Raw genomic sequence first — 25,766 nt, forward strand, 5'->3', positions numbered from 1 at the left:
CCCCAGCCTTATACTTTGCGACACAACCATGTCACAAATGAATAAAATAATCGACTCGTCTATGCATATTTAGGGGATGTCAATATAAGCGAAGGGTTACTGAAAATACTGAAAATAACCGATCTACAAGCTCTCGAGTCAACACGTTGTAAGCTTGCAGATCTACAATTTTCAGTATTTTTGCATGACACCATTGTGAGGCGAAGTATAAAGTAAACATTTTAAAAACAGGAAAAAACACGCATCGATTATTCGATCGTCACAAGAGTAACCGATAGAATAACCGCTTAGAAAATAATTGATAGTTGCTGCCATTCAAAAAAAAATCAGCGTAATAATTTTCAATTAGCCAGGCCCCAACCCCCCTCGCTGCTGCCCTGCCCCCTTTGTAGACGCTACACAGCAGGGTAAAGACAACAAAATGTTAATTCTCCAGCTTGAGGAGAAGACAACTACATGTGAGATTAACTAACAACTACATTAAGTAAATAAATACATGCATAAATAAACAAGCATGAAAATGACTCAACAAAATTACACTGTCGTAAAACAAAGCAATACTAGCAATGTCCCAAGGTTCATTTAGAACTTTATTTCAGCTATATGGTTGTTTTAAAAGCACTTATTAGCAATACAGAGTGAACAGCTTTCATGATACATGTTGTACTGCATACATCAAAACATTCATGCCAAAAATAAAGGAAAAGAATAACTACTGAAACATTTTCCACCTTGACAGTTATAAGCATTGAAAATAAGGTACAAAATAGACATTTCCGAACAACGGTAACAAGACGACACTACCATAAAGCGTATTAGTGCTTCTAGCTTAAAATGTTACCAAGATCGTTGAAAAGAATAAAAATTGGCTGTCAGAAAATTTGCTTCCTGTTCTAAAAAAATTGGTTGTTTGCAAGCCCACACTCCTGTGACGGAGCGAGCATGTAATTTCATGGATTCTCCACAGAGGTAAGTGCCTTTTTAAAAACAGGTAAGGCAAGCTCTGTTTTCAGAACCATTTGCTTTCCTCCCCAATAAACACTGGTCACAAGATACATGAGAATCTTGACAATGCACAATGGTTGTTGTTTTTTAATTCACAATGACCTTGTTCAAAGGAACAGGAAAACAATTTCACTACGGATGAAAAAAAGAAAAGAAAATTAAACAAACCCAAAAATATCAACATTGATACTGTATCAAAGCAGAATGTTTTGGAGAGAATTTGAGGCTACATATCATGGAGGCAGCGATACCTATAAATCATTTTTTTCTCTTTCTTTTAGGGCAGCAATACAAAATAATTTACTTTCTACAATTTCATCTTTGTGTTCCAAGAGATTGTACACTCTAGTTCCATAAATGTTCTTTCTTTCTTTTTTCTTTTCTTTTTTCTCGTAAAAGGAAATACATTTAAATTTAAATAAAAAAGTAATACAAGGTAAAGAGCACCTTATCCCCATACAAGTCGATTAACAAGTACATCATTTTTGGAAGCAAATGGCACAGAGTAATCAGTGGTAATCAGCAATGCTCATAGGATCTTTGTCAGACAACACCACCTACAGCCTTATAACAGCTTAACATCCAAATCGTGACATGATGACACTTTTGTTTCACAAAATGTTCACGTGGTGTGAGTTCACGTGTCCAACTAATGTCTCTTTTCGACTACAAAGGGTAACCCAGAAGTTCTGTGATGGTTTTTTGTTTCGAAAATAGCCGATCTACAAGCTCACAATGCATTGTGAGCTTGCAGATCTGCTATTTTCACAATTTTAAAAACAATTCGACAGTGTAAGTTCTGAATTCTGGGTTCCCAGAACTCGGGGTTAGTACTACCTCCTGTGCAGGGACCAAATTAGGTTCTGAGAACCTCATCTGAATCTGAGCTGCAGTGTATGGAAACAAATCCAGAAACCGTGAAATGCTTCGCACGGCACGGTTCACTTTGTTCTTGCAGTCGAAAAGAGCCCCAACAGGGTGCAACAGGACCATTCAGTAGACAGGAAGCTGAATGATTCTCTGTTTGTCTACTGGCTGCACTTGAAGCTACAGCCAAGGGCTGTTGCAACACTCGCTGTGTGCCACTGTTCTTGGTAAACAAGGTACAGGTGTGGTGTGCTACCTAGTGATTGGCCGGCTCTATCAGCGTTTTATCAGCGAGTGCTGAAGTGGGACCTCCGAAAGGCAGAGCAGCACAGCACTTTTAGCTCAACTCTGATTCAGCTATTTTTCCAACACTAGAGGACACGAGCATAGTGCAAAACTGTCGGCTTCAGTCAGCCGGTCTTGAAACAGTGAGGCCAGCGGGCGTGCAGTATGTCACAAATGCCTAAGCTCAAAATACACCATGTTGTTAAAAGGTCTCACTAGACCTTTTTGAGCGGTACACATTTGCATTTTTAGTGTCAGAGAGATGCGTCATATCATAATGAAAAATTAAGTACCCAACATCTACGTCAGTAGCTTCCAATACCAATGTGCTAGCTTGCATAAGAGATTACAAATATAATAGAACTTATGACAGCCGGGCTAAATCTCGCCATCAGAGACCATTCAGACAGAAAAGCATCACAGGACATTACGAAGGTGGCGAAATAAGGCCAAGCGTCAAGCCCCCCCCCCCCCCCCCCCTCCGCGTCAAAACTTCAACTTGGCTCGGCTTCCCGAACCCGATCATCCATAAACACGGTGTGAAGGTGGGACCTGGCTGGCTCACGCCCTTCTTTCCTCCCTCAGGTCCACATCCAGAAGGCCATCAAAGTCCAAAGAGCCAACACAGATTCAATAACAGGAAGAGACTTTACATATTACAGTAAACAAGAGAAACAGAGAGAGAGAGAGAACGCTACCGAGGAGGGGAAAACGAGGGAGCTCGGATAGCAAACGAGCTAGATAGAGAGGTTAAAAGGGGGCATATCTGTGAAGCAAGCACCTCTTTCTGACACAGAGGGGGAGGCGGTCGTTCTCAAGGGAACAGCAGTTGCTACAGGCTGCAATTAAGATACAGCAAATAAAACAAACTCAAACTGATGACTCAGGATTCTTCCTCTTTTTTCTTGTGTTTCTGTAACAGGTTTCCATTTGAACACAATCATGGTGCTAAACAGTCTTGCTTGTAGTGTTATAAGACATTTTTAAGGATTGCCCTTGGCTAGCTGATGGGAGAGATGGGGGGTGAGGCAGCAGCTGGTGGTAGTGGTGTGTGTGTGTGTGTGTGTGTGTGTGTGTGTGTGTGTGTGTGTGTGTGTGGGTGGGTGGATTGGTGGGTATAATGTGGTTTGTAGTGTTTTCTTGGCCCAGAGAGACAGGGAGAGTCCAGGGGCTTTTAGTACAGAAGGATGCGGCGCTCGATGGCTTTGCGGCAGATGGGACACTCACTCATGCGGTCCCCACAGAGCTGGCAGGTACCGTGGCCGCACATGAAGATCATGTTCTTCAGACGATCCAGACACACCGGACACATGGTCTGAACAGAGAGAGAAGGGGGTTGGGGGGGGATTAAATTGGGGATTTCAATTGGCCACTTTAGGACCAATGATCTACTGATCAACTCCATTTCATTACCACCATCAGCAATACATCCATAACCTCAGGCTGCATCCCATTTGCCTTCAAGTCAACTAGACCTACTCCACTCCTCAAGAAACGACTCCTCGTTGGAAGACATAAATAAAACATAAATAACTACTCCTTTCCTTCATTTCCAAAACTCTTCTAACCAGCTCTCTCCAAATCTCACAGAACAACCTTTTGGATCCCAACCAGTCTGGATTCAAACCTGCCCATCCTACTATCAAATGAACAAAACTCTTATGAGTCCATCCATCCTCATTGTCATTTATTTAACCAGCATAAACGAAGATCGGAGACGGTCACGCACATCCATAAACCATTTAAAGGCAGGTACTGAACAAAAAAAACAATATAGGCCTAACAAAGGCTAGCCTCAGTACAAGGCAGGAAATCCCAAATTTAAGCTGTGTATTCGCATTTTTGCCACAGGTTTTGATCTATCACATATTGCTGTCGCTCTACTGAGTTCTCTTCATTCACCTCCGGTTGCTGCCTGCATCCAATTCAAAACACTGCTAAATGTTTTATTTTATTTAAGAGGGTGGTGTATGTACCAAATAAAAAAAGTTTTTTGGCTAATCTATTTTCTAACTATGAACAGTATGCAATAGGATATTAATCTTTTATTTCCTTAATGGAGAACGCTATTCCAACAGTATATACCGTCTGCCCTTATAACCATACCGATGGGTAAGAAATATTCATTTATTTGAAACGTTTTTTTTATTTGTTTGTCATATTCCATAATTCTATGTCAATCAAATCTCTCTCAACAGTAAGATTTCATGTAGAAATAAGTAGAACCGAGGAAGCCAAAATTGCCCTGAATGGCTGTGTATTGGGAACTTGGCTTAACATGTATTGCACTGTATGAATCACAACAACAGAAGGCGTCTCTGAGAAGCCGATGAGCTTAGCACTGACCTGCTCCTTGATGTCCTGCAATTGCTGTTGCAGCTTCTGGACATCTGCGTTGACGTTGGTGTTGTCCTTGTCTCGTTGCATGGCCGGGATGTTTCCGCTCGCTGTCGGGAGAGAATAAAACAACACGCCAAACATTGAGCAAACACTCAGGAAATCAACACAGGTCTAAATAAGGCAGAGAGAACGAGAGAGAGAGAGGATGAACAAGCATCTTCTGAAGGTGACCATATGAAACCTCCCCTCTCAGTCATAATGATCAATGAACACATAATAAGGCCAAGCAGAATAAACCCCCACACAGCTTGCCATTTTGAACGGGCTCAGCTCAGACATCGGTCATATTTAACCCTTTCCATAAACAAGCAGGTGAGATGCATGCACTCGGACGTTTCTTATTGGGCACTGTTCCTTTTTAATCACTCTTCACTAACGATACATCCTAACCTGGCACAGCATTCCTTATTACATCACCTGCTCTTAAGCGTGAGTTATACTGAAAATCGCAGATTCTACACGCTCACAATGTGTCACGCTGCAACGCGTTGAGTGAGATTGTAGATCCGCTATTTTCGGTGCAAAACACCCGCGCACAACCAAGTATAAATCAGGCATTAGCATCTGCCGCCTTGCGGGAGTTAATGGACAGACCAACTGACTTGAAATATAAAGTGGCAGAGGCCTGGTCCATACATCTTTGTTGGCAGTGCGTGTGTATCATGATATGAGTGTAAAATATTCTGCATTGATTATCCGAGCACTCAGTGGGAATTAGATGGACCGAAGTGCTGTTGGCAGCTCCAGCCCAGGCCGGACGGCACGTGATCAGCCACAAGTCTGTCTGAATGGCCAGCAGCAGTGTGACTGTTTGTGAGAGTGTCAAGATTTATATCAACACTTAGTGTTTAGGGTGTGTGTCACTGAAAGAGAAAGAGTGGGCACCCTGCAAGACCCAGATACGGAAACCATTAGCAAAACATTTTCTTTTCACCTTGCGTACAGTATGTTGTACGAGGCCTCTGATGAAGAAATGAAAGTGTTTTTACATTTTTAATTTATAATAAAAGTGATAATTTAATTTTGTTCTAATGATTTGTTAAATTTCACTATGGTGGCAGTGGTGGTTTTGTGTGTGTGTGTGTGTGTGTGTGTGTGTGTGTGTGTGTGTGTGTGTGTGTGTGTGTGTGTGTGTGTGTGTGTGTGTGTGTGTGTGTGTGTGTGTGTGGTCTCTTAACTCTATATACTTCCTTGACCATGGTCTTCCAGTGGTCTAATACTAGTCACCTCTTCTTTCCATCTACACCAAATCTCTTCCAACGAAAATAGCATGTCTACAAGCTCAAGCTCCCAAAATAGCAGATCTACAAGCTCAGAGCTTGTAGATCTTCTATCTTCACTGAATGTTCACCTATTATGACATGCCCAGAATTGGGACGCTAGGGTTCATGTGGTTAAAGAAAGATTTGACTAGGGAGGGGAAGGGGGAAGGGTAATGGGAGGTATACTTACACCAACTTAGCGCCAGGTTGTTGGGCTGGAGAAGATCCTGCGACCCCCCTGCCATAGAGTTTGAGCTCCCTGCTGAGAATAACCAGTCACATTGTTATAGCGGGAGCAGCCGCGCGCACCAGGCTCAGACAGTTGGCCTGAGGACCAATGCTACTCACTACTAGCCTCAAAGAGAGGATCAGAGAGTCAGGAGGAGGAGGAGGACTGGCAAGTCAAGAGACAGTGATCAGAGCCAAGGTCAAGGGAGAGGAAAGCGTGCGAGAGAGAGAGAACCCTTCTATCTACGGTAGAGTGGGTGGTTAAAAAGCTTTTAGTTGGGAGACCGATTCCTTTTCACTGTGCTGTTTTAGCCAGCACTTGAGCATGAGGCACGGGGTCAATGGTTGTGGTCACTGGGTTATGGCGTGTGAAATGGAGGCCCTAGTAAAAACACTGAAGCCATGGAGAAATGAAAAACAGCTACACTGTGTTCCATATTGTCTTTCTGAGTAGCATCTCAATATTTCAGTGCTACTGAGCTGAAGGGAAAGATGGAGAATAACAATCAATGCTACCCCTTGCTTGAGTGTGTAGGTGCGTGCATTTGACACTGCTCGTCTCTGATTTCCCTTCAGCGGCGTCACATCTGAGTGTAAATCCAAGGACTTTGCACGCCACCATACTGACACAGTCAAATAAAATACAAATAAAAGTGAATCTGTAGTATTTTTAAGATGTGAAGCTACGACAGTTTCCCTTTTAACTCAACATAAAAATAAGGAAAACACACAATAGAGGGAACCGCTAGTGATGTGCACCTCTGAAGAAGGAACATGGATGATGGAAGATGCTGTAACTTAAAAGGCAACAGGACAGATGGTGAACACAACTGAATACAGATATATTCACATTAAGACAGATTCACAGATGTTGAAATAGTCTAATATTTATGGAGGACAGTAAACTAAACAAAGGGCCCCCAGTGGAACTGAAGAATATCCCTGTGACACATATTTTCTGACATTTGTCACAATCACCATTTGAATATAGCACTGTGTGGATGACAAAATGGAAGAGAAATATTTTCCCTTGGATATATTTCGAGCCTTCCATTTAATTAGCATGGCTAAACGAAAGTGACAATGTCATTAAATTCAAATGTAAATTGATTTGCCCTGTCACATCTGAAAGGGAAAATGTTACGCATCTTGAATTCATTCTCGCAGTCATAAAGGCTCTAGGAAATGTATCGTGACCAAAAAAGGACCACATTCCTCTGTAATACACACTGGGCTTATGAAGTGAGAGGTCATTTCTTTACCACACAGTAGGAATAACAGTGGGGAAAAAAAGTAGCATGTACTTTTTTTTGTGATATGCCAGGTTCAAACAATAGGGTTTGTCCTGTAAATATTCACAATGTCCACTGAAAAGGTAGTGGCTATACTTTGTATAACCTGCACCTGCAGGAAAATGGGAACTGGAACTTCAAACTAATGAATGCACTCTTCTGTCTTGCCTTATTGTATAAAAGAACCGGCTGTCATGAATAAAACATTCCACAACTCTGAACGGAAGAGGTTGTCAAAGCAGGTGCAGTTGATTCTGACTCCTACCTTAATACTCTTTCAAAGTGGTGGATAATATTATGGGGCCAGCTTTCCCCCCCCCCCATTGCAAAACAAGAGTAATGACAACAAGAGGATAACATGCATGAGAGAGAGAGAGAGAGACAGAAGCAAAGCAAAGGATGACAAATAAAACTACAAACCAAATCAAATATTTAGAGGAGACATGAGAGGGAATAAAAGAGAAGCAAAGGAAATGGAAAAAAAAGTAAAATAGAAGGGAATTAAAAGGGAACATGTGGAAGATTCACTCACTAAGGTCCTCATCATCCTCATCATCCTCATCATCCTCATCATCCTCATCATCATCATCTGCGGCATCATCATCCTCCATACCTTTCCCTCCACAGCAGAGAACGAAGGGTATGCGGCGTTCAACAACAGCCCGGCACTGTACGCACTTCTTCATGAGGCTGGCACAGTCTGCACAACAGACACAAGAGACAGACACGTTAGACACCATAACCAAACCTTGATATCTCAGTGTTTTATTTGAAAATGTATCAATAACCGATATTTTTTTAAATAATCTATAATCTAATTTATCGCTATTTTGGGCAAGTCATTAAAAGGTGAGAAGTTTCGAAAAATGTCAAAACATAATTTCTTAATGAAAATAGCTGATCTCCAAGCTCACAACGTGTCACCGCGTGTCACATTGTGAGCTTGTAGATCGGCTACTTTCACTATGTTTGCATGGCACCCATGTGCAACAATTCTTTTTTTTTTTTTTGATAAAAAAATCGACACACCTTGATTATTTGATTAATAAAAAATGTAATCAATACAATAATCGCTAAGAAAATAATCGATAGTTGGAGCCCTAAATTCCCAGTATGAAATCAGGAAGTGTTCTTTTTTATAAAAGCTGTAGAGGACTTACTCTCACAAGCGCACATGTGTCCGCAGGGCTGGAACAGCACGGCGGCCTTCTTGTCGGAGCAAACAACGCACTCCTCGATCTGTGTGGGCGGAGAAGTCGCATGAAAAATAAATGTCAAAGAACAAGAACATCATCAATAATTATTTATTCATATGGTTGCTTCACAAAACAGTGTTACAAAGTGCTTCACGGCTGTGCAAAATAAATAGAAGATAATCTAAAGAGCTCAAACTAAATGTGCTATATAAATAAAGTGTTGCAGAAACATTATTAATTTGGACAAATCTCATCCAAATTAGTTTCATATGAGCTCGGGAGTCATGTGACTATGTAATTGGCTTGCAAAATTTGTGTGAGGGGCCTATTAAAAAAAAATGAAAACCATCATGAACATTCAATCAACCACCATTTGAATCGCATGTTGCGGGCCTCTAACGCTATTTTTCACAATACATACACGCGGCGTAGCATCATCAGCGCGCCTTAGCTGGGGGGCAGAGTCGGGATGGGGGTAAACACATTTCCCCCAGCTGGTATAGTCAGTGGGGTGTGGGATTTTCAAACTCAGAAGCTGTAAAAGAATAGTAATTTCAAAAGTACGTGTCATGTCTTACACAGAATCCTTGTTGCCACTCGACAAAGCTATGCTACATTAGCAAATTAAACAGAGTCGGATTGGAATGTCCCTATATCATGACTGGACAGATGACAACACAACACAATGACCCGAGGTTATCTGGTTTAATCGCCTGGTAAGAGATACTGTTTTTCTACACATTTTCTATAGATTAAAACCATAGTATCAAAAAACAAAAGCCATTATTTCATCAATGTTGTTATAGAACACAGTACCGAGTACAGTTTTGAGACAGGAGTTTATCGAGGCCATTACCGTTTTGATGAAGTGCGCTGTTATCGTGCAGGGATTTATACTCACAAGCCAAACCCTATCCTCGTTTCAAACCTACACCTACAAACTCTATGAGGCAGATATTTCCCCCACGCTAAAACCGGATGTGACGTTTGTGGGCGTTCCCGTCTATCTCTGTGTGTATCTATGGATTCCTCAGGTACCAACAGCCGCAACCCACCACTTGTGTCGGGGCAACCACACTTAACGGAATTGCACCTTTATAGATAATAGCTATAGTCTGCTAAAACAAAATCAGAAAATTCATTTAAAGTAACGGCGGCTACTGTGGCGACCATGGTGTCCATGCGGAGATGTGGCGTGTTAATGCTTCACAGGAAGAGAGGAACAGCTGGGGACGCATGGGACAAGTGGGGTCTGGGATACCTTGGTTCTGGACTGGACCTGCTCCTTGCAGATGAGACACTTCTTGACGCGCGGCGAGCAAAGGGAGCAGGTGGCAATGTGTCCACAGGGCCCAAACAGAGTGTCTCGCTTCAGGTCCGAGCACACCATGCATTCCTCCAAGGACTCCATGTTACTGTTCAGAGATGGGCTGCGAGAGCCTACCTGGCCACTGAGAAAGATAAATAACAAGCGTGAGAGAGAGCAGGAGATTGCAGGGGAGTCAGGAAAGGTAAAGAAAATAAAGACAACAGAGAAAGGGAGAGAAAGGAAGAGAGAGAGACAGCAACAAGGGAAGGAAAGAAACAAAGCACTACATGGACCATCTTTGGAAAGAAAAGAAGAAAAATCAATAAGACATTTTGATGATTTCTCTGAGAAATTCAAACTCTTCCAGTTTCATTACAGACTTGAAAGTCTGAGCAGAGGCTGAGCATTCCCATACTTGTGTGTTAGAGAGGGAGAAATAAATACAATGGTAGCAGAATACGAAGTACAGGTATACACTCGTGGGTTGACCTTGATAAAGCCCCAGTCTGTGGATGTTTACCTGCTCTTCTCCTTGTGGCATTTGGCCAGAGCCTTGCAGAGGCTGGGGTCAGGACACAGGTCTAGAGGGGACTGGCCCTTCTTGTTGCGGATAGTCAGGTCAGCTCCATTAGCGGCCAGGAAGCACGCAATGGATGCAGCGCTCTTCTTTTCTGCCCCCTGGGTGCCCAAACCCATGATCAACTGGAGGAGAGACATATGCACACACGTCAGAAATGGTTCACACGGTGAACTCAGTCAAAGGTAAATCCACAGTGTTAACAGTGTTTTGCGTCAGCAATAAATGTACGCACTCTGGTCAGTGTGTATGGTATAATAGCACTGACATTAGGTAAGGACTCTTAGTTTCAGTATTATATTCAGATGACTTTAGAATCAAATTAGTGAGTGTTAAATTAACATCGCAGCGCCACTGAATAGCCAATCAAAGAGTCTCGATCTGAGCAAGGGAAATGTTTAAAAGACGTCCGTCAGGCAGCATGACTTCAGACCCTGTCTTCTCCCCATCACTCTCATTAACTCCACACCTCTCTCTCTCCCTCCTCTTCTGTGTCTCACTTGGCCGGTCCACCTCGAAGCTGTTCTCTCTCCCCAGCATGTCTGAGTGTCTTCAACCACTGGCTTTTTACATCACTGCTGATGGAGCCATCAGGCTGGCTAATTCAATTCTCATCGCGTAGGGGTGGGGTGGGGTGGGGGGGGGGAGTGCTATGGGAGAGTGACCCGGCCCGCACATGTCTCAATTAGGCCCGCTGCCTGTCTGTTCCGATCCTCCGCAGGGGGGAACAAGGGGTGAGAGAGAGAGAGAGAGAGAGAGAGAGAGAGAGAGAGAGAGAGAGAGACGCAGGTAGCGGAAAAGGCAGAAGTTGGAAGAGGTGAGGCTGTCGGTGGAACTAGACCTTCCAACTCACACACCTCATCCCTACAGGGATTAAGTGCTGTAGGGTTAACACAGAGGGGTTTAAGTCTGACGTGCCCCCGCAACCCCCACGGTTGGCTGGTCACCGGAGAGGGACATTGGCATTCAGGCGGGCGGACGAGGCGGCACTAGGCTGCTCTGTGCTCGCATCAGGCTGCTGTGTGAGTGACAGGCCGGGGAGGCCTAGTGATGCAGATGACAGGGGGGGGTGGGGTGGCGGGGGTGGCGAGGCACGCCCAGCCTGCAGCCCAGAGTGTGATCTGTCATCATTTACTTACACATCACCACACAGACAGACGCTGTGGGCATACCGTAGAGGTGACTGTATCGTTCTCTCACAGAGGACTCGCCGGGTTCAGGAGAGGCTCCATACTGCCAAATGACTGATCTCGAAACGACCTTGGGGCTAAATAATCACACAAGCCCGCAGGGAAGCAAATTCGGGATAATTATTCACAACGAAATTACTTCCCTGAATGCTGGAAATATTTTTGACCGGACGAAGAGTCGGTAAGTCAGGACTGTATAAAAAAATGTATCTCTAAGTGCTAACAGGTATTAAATCGACATAATAGTGTGGCCTCCCTGTTCGAACTTTAGATAGTAAGTTAGCGATACTTATAAATACAAAATTCAGCCATTTCGATCAAAGGCGGTTCTGTTTCATGACATCATGCAGCGTGAGCTGTGATTGGTCTACTTTTGAGGGGACAGACATATTATACTACTCAGAGACAAACAGTGTTCTGATCTAGACGGCTGTTCTAGGTCTTAACCATTTAAGCTCAATGTAGTTTATTGTACAAGAAATAACAAAAATAGCCAATCTACAAGCTCACAAAGTGTCACGTGTTGTCAGCTTTTAGATCTTCTATTTTTTTTTTTTAAAGTTAACTCATTCACTGCCAGGCTTATTTCAAGCTTGTTGATCCATATGCCAAAGGCATTATGGATCAAACGGAGAAATTTTTTTCTCCGTTTACATTTTAACATTGAAGTGGATAGAGAATTAACTTTTTGAAAATCGTTTTCTCCTAGTTCCTTTGAGATTTTCAAGAAGAAAAAAAAAACCCAAAAAAAAAAAAATGTAAAAAAATTATTTTGAAAAAAAAAAATTCTAGGTGACGTCAAAAGACGTCATTGGCACTAATGGCGCACTGAAAACGGCCGCCAAAAGACGTCATTGGCACTATATGAGTTAATTAAAAATAAATTTGAAAATCTGCCAAAACACGGAAACCAGGGTTAATGGGTTAATACCATGACACTTTAGTGAGTCACTTAAGGTAGTAAAAACAAAAAGAAGAGTGTGTTTATGTTGGTGTGTGTGTGTGTGTGTGTGTGTGTGTGTGTGTGTGTGTGTGTGTGTGTGTGTGTGTGTGTGTGTGTGTGTGTGTGTGCGTGTTTGTATGTGCACCGTGTTCTTGGAAGGCTCCCAGGGCTCCACTTTGCTGACATCCTGCATGTCCTGGAGCTGGCGGAGCTGGGACAGTGTGTGGTGACGCAGGGCCTCATGGAGCGGAGTGTCTCCATCCTTGTCCTGAACATCCAGCTTGGCCTCCGCTCGCACCAGAAGCTGTAGACCACAGTGCATACAAAGAAACAAGACATGGATGGACAGACAAACAAGAGAAATGTTAACGACTGGATTTTGCGGTACGAGGCATACGTACACAAAAAAGGTTCTCGGTTTAACCCATTAAGACCTGAGGCCGATTCTACAAATGTCTTCTACAACCCAACAGTATTCTGAAAAACCTATGTTTCCATGTCAGTGGTGCTCAAACCTTTTCATGTCAAGGACCCCCAAAATGATATGTATTTGGCCGCGGACCCCCATTTCAAAATATTTTGTTTCAGGGACCCCCAGAAGCAAAGATTTGAGTTAAAAATGTTCGCTTTGAAAATATATATATATTCAAAGATTTGCACACATTTTCACGATTTAAGAAAAATAGCAGATCTACAAGCTCATAGCGCGGGACTCGGTGCCACGCTATCAGCTTGTATATCTGCTATTTTTGAATAGCCAAAGTGTAAAATAATGCTTTTTAGCTCAAATAAAACAAAGATGCGTTCCAGGTCTTAAAGGGTTAACACATTGACTGCCAATCACGTAGATCTACGCGAACCGCTTTAAAGCCGTCACGTGCCAATCGCGTAGATCTACGTGAAGATTTTTTTTTTTTTTTTTTGTCCAATTTCACCCAAAGACCAAGGAGATATGATTAGTTGAAGATCTAGACTCCTATCCACTTCAATTTTAACTTAAAACTTAAAAATGCTGTATTTCGGCTCCTGAGTACTTTTTTTTTTCCAATGAAAAACTCTGGCACTGGCTAAAAAAATATGAAAATAATTCTGGCAGTTAATGTGTTAAGGGTGACCTTGGAGATAATTTTTAAGCTTCAGCAGCTTGCGGCCTGCATTTTTCCCGGGGTCCACAGGATGGCGATGTGGTACACCTAGCTTCAGCACATATAGAATGACTCAACCCAAGACACCCCTCTCCCAGAAAGCATTTCCCCAGTTTGAACCCAGGCGATCCTTTCGGCCATAGGACATACCACCCATTTCAATTAAACACAGCTTTCGTGTTCTTTCTCTACCTTTTCGTAAAACGTCCAATAAATGAAGGACAGATAGCCGACATCACTATTAGATAGGATCTTCAATTAGTGCTAGGAGGGGAGGAAAGAGGAGGAGCGGAGAGGACTCACTGACCCGGACTATCTGTGTGTGCTGACGCTCCACTGCCAGGTGTAAGGCCGTCTGCTGGTTCACATTCTGGATATCCAAGCTGGCGCTTCCCTGCAAACACAAACACACGTATAATCCCAAGAAAACACCCACAGTCACGTGCACCCCCCCCTCCCCCAAAAAAAACACACACACAGCAAGAAACTGGAAGAGAACCAGAAAAGAAGGATTTCGGGCAAAAAATCCATTAGCCATCACATTCCTATAGTGTGGAAAGCATGCTGGAACAATGCCTCTGCTCCTTCACCCAACGCAGTATTACCTGGGGAAGGGGGGCAAGGAAATCACACGATACATTCCGAACGATACATACATAACGAGTCATTTCCAGCCACCTCACTGAGAAAATGTGGGAGGGAGATAAGTATTGGGATCTGTCAGTGTGTGAGAATGACAAGTAAAACGAGTGACTGGCTGGCTGGCTGGCTGGCAAACGGACTGACTCATTGACAGGCTGATTTGCCGGCTGGGAATCTGCAGTGCACCTTCCTAGTGCGGCGCATCGCTGTGTAGAGAGCTGAGCCATCACAGTGAACCAGCCCATTGCAGGGACCTGCCAAAAGGGCGTCCCCCCCCTACCCCACAAAGCTCCAGCCCACCGCCCCCATCCTTTGCGTAGCTAACACAGCAAACGCTCCCAAGTACGACGGCGGAATGTTGCAGCAGCGTCGTCGCTTCGCACTACGTCCCTAATTAACCCACTTCCTGCTTGGCTGGGTCACTGGCGCCATGCCACCCTCCTATGCTGCGTGTTCGGGGAGGTACCACTGCAATCTCAGCATGGACCTACGGTTTTACACGAGGAGGATATGGAGGAGGAGGACGATATAAGGCCCATGCTGCACTAAGGGATCCCCCCGGAGACACTGAGCCGTATGGATTCAATAAAATAAATAAATAAATAAATGAAGAACAGCAGTTCTAGCTACTTCAACCGGCCCACAGATTGCAGGCTGCAGGGAGGAGAGGCAGCTATTTAATGGTGTGTTGCGCTGAGGGCCAGCAGGCGAGGCTGACGCAGCCATGGACCAAGAATATGTGGGAGGGAACAGAGGGGTCTCTTAAGGGGATGTGAATAAATGAGTTTGCATGTCAGGTTTGCACGATTTATAATTTAAAAAAAAAAACATTTAACTGTACAGTGAAATCCTCAAGTGTTAATTTATCCATTTATAACTCCAAGAGTGTACCCGGATTCAGGACGAGTGGGCACCTAAAGATTGGAGACACCTCAATGTTGCTGAATGTGGCGATGTTTGCTGAATTTAGACACTCAAATGTTTTCTTCGTTGTGTGGAATAATACATGGTATGCGGAGAAACTGCAACGGGTGCTGTATCTCAAATGAGCGATAGTAAAGCCAGATTTTGTCTATACTCTTGAGTCTTTAGTATGGCGGATGCGTTGTGACATGGTGTGAGCTTATAGATATCTCCTCAGTGCATTATATTTCAAACAACCAAATGGTACCTAATGGGTCCATTTGGTTCCATGAGGCACCCAGTCTTCCGGGGGAAAAAAAGGTGCCTAGACTTCTCAGGTACCCACTGTTCCGTTTACCATGTACCCACTCCGAGTTTCATTTGTACACACTCAGAGTTAAATATGTATGTGTGTGTGCGTGCGTTACCTGGTGCACCAGGAGCTCGGCCACCTCCACATGGTTGTTGAGCGCGGCCAGGTGCAGCGCGGTATAGCCATCATCCTTCTTCTCGTCCACGATCCAAGGCCTGGGCAGCTTGGAGAGCAGCACACGCATAGCACTGAGAGAGAGAGAGAGAGAGAGGGGTGAGCGAGGTCGAGTGTGTTCGGAGTGTGTGAGACAACTTGACCTGAGAAGGTCAAGGCAATACAATCAGTTGGATCATTGGTGTGAATATGGCCGTAACGTAGCTCCATCTCATCTGTCTGTAGTTAAATGTCCCATGCACTCTATTAGACATAGCTTGGCCGCTGTATACAAACACAGCATAGGGTCAGTGTGGCGGATACACAATGGACGCCAAGTTTGACAACTAAACTTTTTTAAATTTGTTGCCCCCAAACAGTGATGCACATCCTATTTGCGCACAGCGAGATGAGAATATTCAACCAACCTGAGAGGAGGAGGAGGAGAATGTATTTACACCATGCTTTGAACGGTACAAAAGGCTGTGTGTTATTTTAGAGCAACCCATCCCCCTCACCTCGTCTCCTCTCACAGTTAAAAGGGAAGCCGCTGCTCCCTCGGTGATGCGCAAAAGCGCCCATCATTGGGAGGCAGGCAAAATGGTAATTACACAAGATTTAGCTGCATTCACTCAGGTCTTCTCTTGGGGAACAAAGATAGGAATAAAATCTCTCGTTTAAAAACGGACTGTTTAAAAGAGAGGGTGCCTGGCCGTGGCAAAGGAAGCCAGTCGGTTCCGTTCCGTTTGAAGGTCATGAGGAGGCGCCGTTCCACATCGAGAGAGAGATGTGGCCACAAAGGCGACTGTGTGAGAGGAAGGGATGAGGCTGTGGAGTGGGATCTATGGCGAAGTTAACGGAACAGTCCCTTAAGCCTGGTTCATGTTTAGTTGCGTGCCAGTGAAGCTCATGACACGCCGCAAAGCGTAGCTTGTAGATCGGATATATTTGTGCGCAACACTGAAGCGCAACAAAGTACAAATGAAGTGAAAAACAGCCACATGCCTACACCGTTGGTAGGAAGCCATATTGTACATATACCCCTGTTTCCTTGAGCGTTATACCTAATGTCAGAAAGGCTATTCATAAGGAACTTCAGGAAGAACTGATGGTATGTAAGGACAGTAGGACACACATATGATGAAGATGCATACAAAATAGGAGTTGGGCAGAGGCCAGCAGTTGTCTCTCATACACGCACACTCACACACATGTGAACACCCACTGAGATGTCCATGTCTCAAAACAAGACTGCATTGACGGCATTGCGATGTGTCGTGAGCTTGAAGATTGGCTATATCAGGCAAAGAGATTTGGTGTAGGAGAAAAAACTAGTGGGCTAAGGATCAAAGGGGACTGCAGTCAACTAATTATATAGGATTTAACTTGTTAAGTGTTTAAGAGGACTAAGGTTTGAAGTATCATTATTTTACTGTGCGAACTGTGCTACCGTCAAGGATATGACCAAAACATTCGTGTGCACACTCACACCCACCAAAAACCCTCCAAGCTTACTCATTAGAGATGAGTGGGAGGTGTAGAATGCCTGAAATCACCTGGAATGTTTGCATCTGCTGAAGTGTATTTAGATGTGAAGTGAGGCTGGGTACACAATGTTCCACCATTGAGCACTAAGACAGAGAGACTCTGTGGGGAAAACTTCTAACCTTGGCCAACCCTGAATAATTGTGCAGGGGTATATCTTTGAACTGCGACAAAAAAGGAGGCAGTCGAGTTTGCCCCGACTTTGATACGGTTGACCGCTGCCCCTCGCCGCCCCAAAACCCCCGGAACATTTTACGCGCATGGCGTCGAGAAGGGGGAATAGGCTGAACGAGAGTGCAAGAGTTCACCTCTCATAGAGTGCGCTACGAGAGGCAAGCGCACGTGCCCCCGATGGCAGGCGTGCGAGGCGCCGCTGAGGTGTGAGGGCTCCTCTCTGGAGCGCAGGCTTCCCTGCAGAGTTCCGCTCAACTCACGGTCTGTCTCTCTCTCACTCTCATTCTGGAGTAATAAAGGAGATCGTCATCAGCATACATAGCCCCTTCAGGGAGGCAGAGAGAAAGAGACAGAGAGAGGGGCAGACGGGCAGGCAGTCAGCAGACAGAGCTGGGGCTGCTGTACTACTGCAGTGATGAACAGCGCAGCACACTGATCCCCGGCTCCCTCGCACGCCCGCTCTCTCTCTCCCTTTCTGCCTCTCTTTGCACAGAAGCTTATGCACGCACGCACACACACACACGCACGACACACACACACACACACACACACACACACACACACCTGCATTGCTTGCAGCTATCTCCAAGCACTTAATGCAGAGGAGCGCTGCTTAAATGTGATAGCAACCGCACCCCTCCTGCCTAATCGTACATTCACAATGTGTCGTCTTCTGTTTAAAGTGCTATTTGCCAGAGAACTGTAGATATTTCATCTCGTGGGGGGGACTTTTTGAGCAATTTCGTCTCGAGTGCTCCCACTGTGTAGGAGTTGAGACTTAAACAAGCAAATCGTTTTTAAGAGAAGACCTTTACCCCATGTCTGACTCTGTCCCCAAATCAGATACATTATAATCCCAACCTTTAAATACAGTATACGTTATTGCAAAGTTTCTAGAGAATCGAGAATCAGCCTTGCCCGAGTACACTTTCTTTGCTTAAACTACTACAATTTCCATAAGACCCAAGGGTAATTGTCCCACACAAAGCCTTTGTTCTTGCCTTCCCATTGTTACTCCTATTGGTGCATTCTGGTGACGAGGATTGGCTGGAAATATCTCCTATATGGAGTGCAAACTGTCCAATGAATGCACACGCCTACACCCAGCACCCCCTGGCACTATTCTATAGGGGCAGTCTGGCGCCTTCTGGTGTCCGAGCCGGGCATTGCAAGCATTGGCCCCACACTGCTCACCAGGGTGGAGACTGAGAGCCCCTTCGGTAGAAGCATGGATTGACAGGCTCCCTGCCACGCTGGGCGAAATGGGCGGACATTAATATTAATGCCCCAACGCTGGCACTGCTGCACTGCAGTTAACCCTTTAAGACCTGAGGCCGCGTCTAAAAAAATCTAAATCCTAATAAAAATTCAGAAAAAAAATATAAAAATATAAATTTTCACGGTTTTTAAAAAATAGCAGATCTACAAGCTCGTAGCGCGGCACTCGGTGCCGCGCTATGAGCTTGTAGATCTGCTATTTTTGAATAGCCTAAAGACATCTAAAAGTGACACAGATGCGTTCCAGGTCTTAATGGGTTAAGCTATTTGCTGTAAAAGCAGGGGAGAAAAAAAGAGAATGAATGAACGAAGGAATAAATCCTTGTTATCTTTCTCTTTTTTTTTTGGGGGGTAATTTTTTATCTCTTGTGTAAGTGGTGCTGGCTTTGACTGAGAGGGAGAAAGGCTGGGGGGGTGGTGGGGGGGCTTGAGGTGATGACAGAGAGAGAAGGCTAGAGGGAGAAGTAGAGAGAGAAAGACGGATAAAGAGAGGAAGATCTAATGGTGAGGTCTTTCCTGTTGGACCTTGTAGTGGTCAGAAAGCATTGACTTTGACCTGGGAGTTAACCCATTAAGACCTGGAACGCATCTGTGTCACTTTAGAATTCTTTGGCTATTCAAAAATAGCAGATATACAAGCTCATAGCGCGGCACCGAGTGCCGCGCTATGAACTTGTAGATCTGCTATTTTTGAAAAATCTTAAACATTTTTTATTTTTTTTAAAAGAAATTTTAGGATTTAGAAAAAAAAATTAAGAATCGCCTCAGGTCTTAAAGGGTTAACAACAAGTCTGCTGAGAGAACATGAACCTGCTGTGTGTGGGGAGGAGGTGAGAGAAAAGAAACACTGCGCCTATACCTTTACAACTAAAGCTATCGGCTCTGCAAATGCAGAAGGACACGTAGTGTAGGGAAAGGGAAGAGCGGGAGAGGGAGAGAGAGAGAGAGAGAGAGAGAGAGAGAGAGAGAATAGAGGAGGTGAAGGGGAGGCATGATGGAACTGGGTCACCCTGTGAGAGATCTCAGGAGTCCCTCAGGAGCGCTACACCAGGGCCTGTTGTCTTGGGCTGCAATTTGTCATTGACCGGGACGTACCCCGACGCTGGGAGCTCTGTGTGAGTGTGTATGTAGGTGGGGCTTGTGTGTGTGTGTGTGTGTGTGTGTGGGGGGGGGGGGGGGGGTGTGTGTTTGTATTACTATACTTGTGAGGACCAAACGCTCTCACAAGTATATATAGTAGAATTTGAGGAATAGACGTTGTGAGGACCATTTTCCTGGTTATGATTAGACATTTAGAGGTTAGGTTTAGGGGTCGGGTTGTAGATTTTTCCCATTTCATACTTAGTTGTGCGGCGATGGCACACACCGTAAAATAGCCGATCTACAAGCTCACAACGTGTCGCAGCGCGACACGTTGTGAGCTTGTAGATCTGCTATTTTTCGGCTTGCGGTTAAAAATGCCCCAAATAAATCATAAATCAGTCATAAAATCGGCTTCCTAAAATGTTGATGTCCTCACAAGTATAGTAATACAAACGTGCGTGTGTGTGTGTGTGTGTGGGTGAGTGTGGTTGTGTGTATGTTTCAGGCTGGCGTTTGTCAGTGGGTGTACATAGCTGAACTCTATGCGTGTGTGTGTGTGTGTGTGTGTGTGTGTGTGTGTGTGTGTGTGTGTGTGTGTGTGTGTGTGTGTGTGTGTGTGTGTGTGTGTGTGTGTGTGTGTGTGTGTGTGTGTGTGTGTGTGTGTGTGTGTGTGTGTGTGTGTGTGTGTGTGTAGGGGTCGACAGGGCCCTTCTGTTGCCCTCATCTGGCTGACAGCCATCTGTGGTGGTGGTCAGTGGCCATTTACTGCAACAGGAAGTGAGAGTCGTGGGGACAATAACTTGGGTAGGACAGGGCAAAAAACAGGAACAGTCAACAACATCCAGCCCGAGATTAATGGCTGCGCACAAACATATGGTTAGTCTGATGTAGGAGACGTGTTCGGCATACTTTCACCCCTTTAACTAGTGAGGCGATCGCTTGGAGCCCAGGGAAGGAGATCCAAATTATGCATTGAAATTGGTCGCCCGAAATGTGCCACCTGTCTGGGGTAAAATCTAAAAGCCTGATGAAACTGATAATGATAATTAAAACTTCAGCCTTGTGATGGTGGAAGAGTCAACGTGGTCAGAAATACCCAATAGTGCAGGGTTTTCTTTTTCAGTGTTTAATTATACCTGGAACGCATCTGTGTCACTTTAGATGTCTTTGGCTATTCAAAAATAGCAGATATACAAGCTCATAGCGCGGCACCGAGTGCCGCGCTATGAGCTTGTAGATCTGCTATTTTTGAAAAATCGAGGGAAAAAAAATTGTTTTTTCTTTCAAAAAATGTTTAGCATTTAGAAGACATTTCTAGAATCTTCTCAGGTCTTAATGGGTTAACCACTTAAACCCTTTATACTTAGTTGACTGGGGTACCCCAGGGCTCTATACTTTTCCCTTTTTTCCCTCTACACTCCGAAAATCGCCGAGCTACAAGCTATCAACGCATCGCAATGAGACCCGTAGGGAGCTTGTTGATGTGCCGTTTTCGCTGGATATTTGCCCCCAGAATAGGGACACTAAAGGTTCATGTGTTTAAGTGTTCAACCGCTACATTTGAACTCCTTTTTCCATTTGAGATGACCTCAAGAGGAAATGTGTCAGCTCATCAGAGACGGGATCAATACCGTCAAGCCTCTTTGAAATAGTGACCCCGGCTCACCACAAATCATTCACAAACACAACACATGGACTCTAAATGCAATCCCCCTTCAACTCTGGCACTCTTATATCAAGTGGGAAAGGCTTAGAAGACACTGAGCAGGTCCGTAATTCAGTGGCCTTTAGGTTGTATCCTCAGTGTTTGAGAGAATAAAAATGTATAAAACTAAATCGGCATGGATTTAAAAAGTCTTAAATAAACGTGTATATAATTAAAGTGAATATGCAACCTTATTGTGTGTTCACAGTGGATGTGAAGCACATTTTCACCTTGCTTCACTCACCCAAGTTTATTCATGGTACTCACTCAAGCTGAAATACTTCAACTTACGCAAGAATGCGATATCGTGTCACCTGGTGTGAAGTCGCGTGCATTCACGTATTTGCTTTGACTTTGTATGTAATCATGGCGTGCGAAAAATTGTCTTCACGTCCAGTGTGAACAGACGTTGGCAAAAACCCTTGCCTTATAAATTATGCAGAAAAGATGCCACAACCTCAAGACGAAGGGGAGGGGGGTGTTGTTGTGTTGTCACCGTCGGCAAAATAACTCAACAAACCCGTTTGTGAAACAATGTAAAAACAGTGTATAAAACCTATGCAAAATGAAGAGCGTTGAAATTCAGCGTTCTACAAAAGTTCATCCCAGCGCACTGGCAACCCAGCAACACTAGGTTGCATTTGACTGTGCCAGGGCTGTCCAAAGAGCAAACGCCGGGGTGCCGCTATGGGCAGGGTAGATAAACACCAGCAGTGTCCAGACCCGTGGAATGACAGAGAGGGCTGGGGAGCAGAACCTCGCTGGCCCTGCTCCATTAAAAAAAAAGAAGGAAAAAAAAGGTGGGTGGGGGGGGGGGGCTGTGGTACTTTCATTATCATGCCGTGGAGAGAATAATTTCCCCCTCAATGTGACCTTCCCCCGCCTTTGTCTACCTGAGGCCCCTGAGTGAGCATGATTTTATTAAGGACTATTTGCATAAACCGGGAAGAGAGGGAGACAAGAGAGGGGTTGACTTGTGCATTTCTATGATGTTTTTGGTTACGTCAAGCAAAATGCTGTCACAGTTTGAACGCTGTCCGTGGAAACCGCAGGTTGCGTGTTCTCGCCATCTCAGGTACGGGATTTCCGTCTGTTCGGTTTCCGTCCGGTCGGCGAAGTAGGTGGTGGGCTTGTGCCCGCCTTAGCTTTAATTAGCCTTAACCCATTAAGACCTGGAACGCATCTGTGTCACTTTAGATTTCTTTGGCTATTCAAAAATAGCAGATATACAAGCTCATAGCGCGGCACCGAGTGCCGCGCTATGAGCTTGTAGATCTGCTATTTTTGAAAAATCAAGGAAAAAATATGTGGGTTTTTCTTTCAAAAAATTGTTAGGATTTAGAAGACATTTCTAGAATCTTCTCAGGTCTTAATGGGTTAAATCACACTGCATTATGGGCCGTCCTGATTCAAAGCGATTTATGAAGACGAAAGGATGGCAGACAGTGAAGAGAGGCCCAATGGCACGTTAATGTCCCATTGGTTCTAGATGACCCAATTATTTTTCCCACATGCTCCTCTTCCCGTGCACTTTATTCCCCTCAGCAGCTTGAAAAAGCCTCATTCTCATTTCTGCACCAGCCATAATAGTCATAATACACAGCCCTTTACTGAGAATGGGACTGCGCATGGGGAAAAGCAAGGGCATCGAAGAATAAAAAGACATCAGAATCAAATATGGTATATGCAGCAATTAGTCGATGGCATTGTGATGTCCTGGCCAACAGTCGCAACAATGCACTATTGCACTTCATTTTTCATATAGGCCTAAAGAGTCTGAACGTCTCAATGCATTGGATTGTACAACAGTCTGGTGGAAAATCTAAACAGGCTAGCATGCGTTATGAAAAAAAATAATTGGCTGTTTAACCCATTGAGACCTGAAGCCGATTCTAAATGTCTCCTAAATCTCATTCTCTATTCTGAAAAACGTATGTTTCTATATCAGTGGTGCTCAATCTTTTTCATGTCAAGCACCCCCAAAATTATATGTATTTGGCCGCGGACCCCCATCAAAATATTTTGTTCCAGGGACCCCCCAGAAGCAAAGATTTGAGTTACAAATGTTCACTTAAAAAATATATATATATTCAAAGATTTGCACACATTTTCACGATTTTTCAAAAATAGCAGATCTACAAGCTCGTAGCGCGGCACTCGGTGCCGCGCTATGAGCTTGTATATCTGCTATTTTTGAATAGCCAAAGTGTAAAATAAAGATTTTTAGCTCAAATCTAAAAATGACACAGATCCAGGTGTTAATGGGTTAACCAACATTTATGGTAACCAGGGGGCAAGTGAGCAATCTTCCAAGTTCCAAACTTTTTCCTATTTTAACTTTCAACTTTGAAAAAAAAAGAAAGAAAAACTATCTAGGCAGTATCTTACATGCATTGGTGCATTGGTAACTATTGTTTAGAAGCCATCACCCTTGAGAACATCAATTGCCACCATACATCCCACACTATAACTACTGTACAGTCAAGTATTGCCTCATTAATATCTTGTTAGAAAGATTCAAATGAAATTGACTGTGATGTCAATTTATTTTATTTTGTCATTAGATATGAGCCGTTGACAGTAATAACAGCACCTCAGGGGCTACTCATCTGGTTTGCCGTTATGCCCGATTATACTTGGCTGTACGATGGTGTCGCGCACCTAAAATAGCCGATCTACAAGCTCACAATACTTCGCGCTATGATGTGCAGTGAGCTTGTAGATCTTTTCGGTGCGACACCAGCGTGCAACAAATGATAAATCAAGCTCTATTTTGAGATTGTTGCAATAACCTGCATCTGTGTTCCCCAAATACAGCATGAGTTAGTGGCTGTTTGTACATTAGGGAAGTTCCACAGCATTCTCTGTGCGCTGTGTACTACACCTTCAGAATTATACACGCCTGCTGGGCTCAACATTCTGCATTTCCACACAGAGGTAAATAGCAAACGAGGGACTTACCACAGGGACATTTCAAAGCAGTGTGGGGGATTCAGCAGCTCTAAAGGCCCTTCGATCGGCAGCCCCGCTGCACTGTCAACATATGGGCAGACGGTCTGAGAGGCACCTGTGATCTACAACTGCACCATAAATCCACCGCTCTAAATCACCCAGGCTTGCCTCCCAGTACTCTGCATGCGCTTACACCTGGCTGGCTTGTCTCTGTATGTGGTGCCGAGTGACCAGCAAGGGTACGTACGTAGCTGCACCACCAGTCAGCAGTTGTGACACTTTCTAAACCAATACAAGAAAAGATGCCAAAATAATCCTCTCTGTTCAATTGTGTTGCCATAGGGGCGGGTGATATTTGTTTAATAATATCTGTCTTTTTAGGCAATATACAAATATATACTGATATTTCAGTAATCTCTCAGAAATAGCTTCACAGTATTCTTTTCAATCAGTCCCAACCAAGCATGTGATGTAAATCTACACCTTTAATTTACTCCAATAAGATGTGCGCAGCATGAAAAGCTAACATTTTCACTGACATAAAGAAATGTATTCCTTGCTGAACAGTTTCAAATCTAGCCGAAACATACAAATTAAAGTCATGTAAAATTAATGCATGAACCTTCATACAGCTTGATAGCTGGTAAATGAAAATAAATGATTGAGTATTGGCTAAATGACTCTTGGCTAAACATAAAAGGTAAACTATATTCCTCAGCTAATTCAAAATGTATTTTTTTGATAGCTTCAAACTGCTTAGTGGGCACTTCATGGGTCCTCAATAAAAGTGGTATACTATTCAGGGCTCATTTGAAATGACCACAAGACCACAAACAAAGAGTAAAACAGCAGAGTTTTTAGTGAGGCACACCTGGAGCGAAGAGAGCTGTTAATGTTATTAATGCCAGAGCCTGCTCCGCAGTTTGAGCCATTCCTCAGAGATGAGGTGATGTAACAGATTGGAGGTACAGCTTTTCATAGCAAGCTTTTTTGGCTACACCTTACAAATGGGGGGCTTGGAGACAAATTGTTGTGGGACTTTGGTGGGCTCAATTCTATTTCTCCATGTAGTTGTTTTGTTGCTCTTTACCATTTTACGTGCCGGGATGGGCGTGGCTAGTGACTGGTGAGCCAGAGGGGAACATATCCTTGACATTTGGATTCCCTCTTGCTCGCAAAGCGTTGAAAAGTGAGATTTGAAATCATGCTGAATAAATTGCACAATGATGAGAATTACTTGAATTGCTGTCTCAATCGCAAAAAAATGTGTGTATCAAATATTGTGTCAATATTTGATAAATATACACCACTCACACCCT

At 44.0% G+C, this 25,766-nt stretch overlaps 1 protein-coding gene across 5 annotated transcripts in view; it reads right to left on the reverse strand.

Annotated features, from left to right (window-relative positions):
- Positions 1 to 572: 572 nt before the first annotated feature.
- mib1 (MIB E3 ubiquitin protein ligase 1) overlaps positions 573 to 25,766 on the reverse strand; it is a 69,115-nt gene continuing 43,921 nt past the window's right edge. For 2 of the 5 annotated variants that reach the window (XM_080439377.1, XM_080439375.1), the window contains exons 13-23: positions 15,673 to 15,805; positions 14,007 to 14,093; positions 12,700 to 12,858; positions 10,365 to 10,546; positions 9,797 to 9,986; positions 8,957 to 9,070; positions 8,500 to 8,578; positions 7,872 to 8,039; positions 6,010 to 6,081; positions 4,504 to 4,604; positions 573 to 3,472 (exon numbers count right to left, since the gene is read on the reverse strand). In XM_080439377.1, coding sequence (XP_080295503.1) covers positions 3,332 to 3,472; positions 4,504 to 4,604; positions 6,010 to 6,081; positions 7,872 to 8,039; positions 8,500 to 8,578; positions 8,957 to 9,070; positions 9,797 to 9,986; positions 10,365 to 10,546; positions 12,700 to 12,858; positions 14,007 to 14,093; positions 15,673 to 15,805 — 1,426 coding nt within the window. In that variant the 3' untranslated portion in view covers positions 573 to 3,331. The remainder of the gene's footprint in view (positions 3,473 to 4,503; positions 4,605 to 6,009; positions 6,082 to 7,871; positions 8,040 to 8,499; positions 8,579 to 8,956; positions 9,071 to 9,796; positions 9,987 to 10,364; positions 10,547 to 12,699; positions 12,859 to 14,006; positions 14,094 to 15,672; positions 15,806 to 25,766) is intronic. The other 3 variants (XM_080439379.1, XM_080439378.1, XM_080439376.1) reach the window with 2 other exon arrangements.

This window comes from Gymnoscopelus braueri, assembly GCF_963280865.1.
Source record: "Gymnoscopelus braueri genome assembly, chromosome: 10".
Taxonomy (NCBI): Eukaryota; Metazoa; Chordata; class Actinopteri; order Myctophiformes; family Myctophidae; genus Gymnoscopelus; species Gymnoscopelus braueri.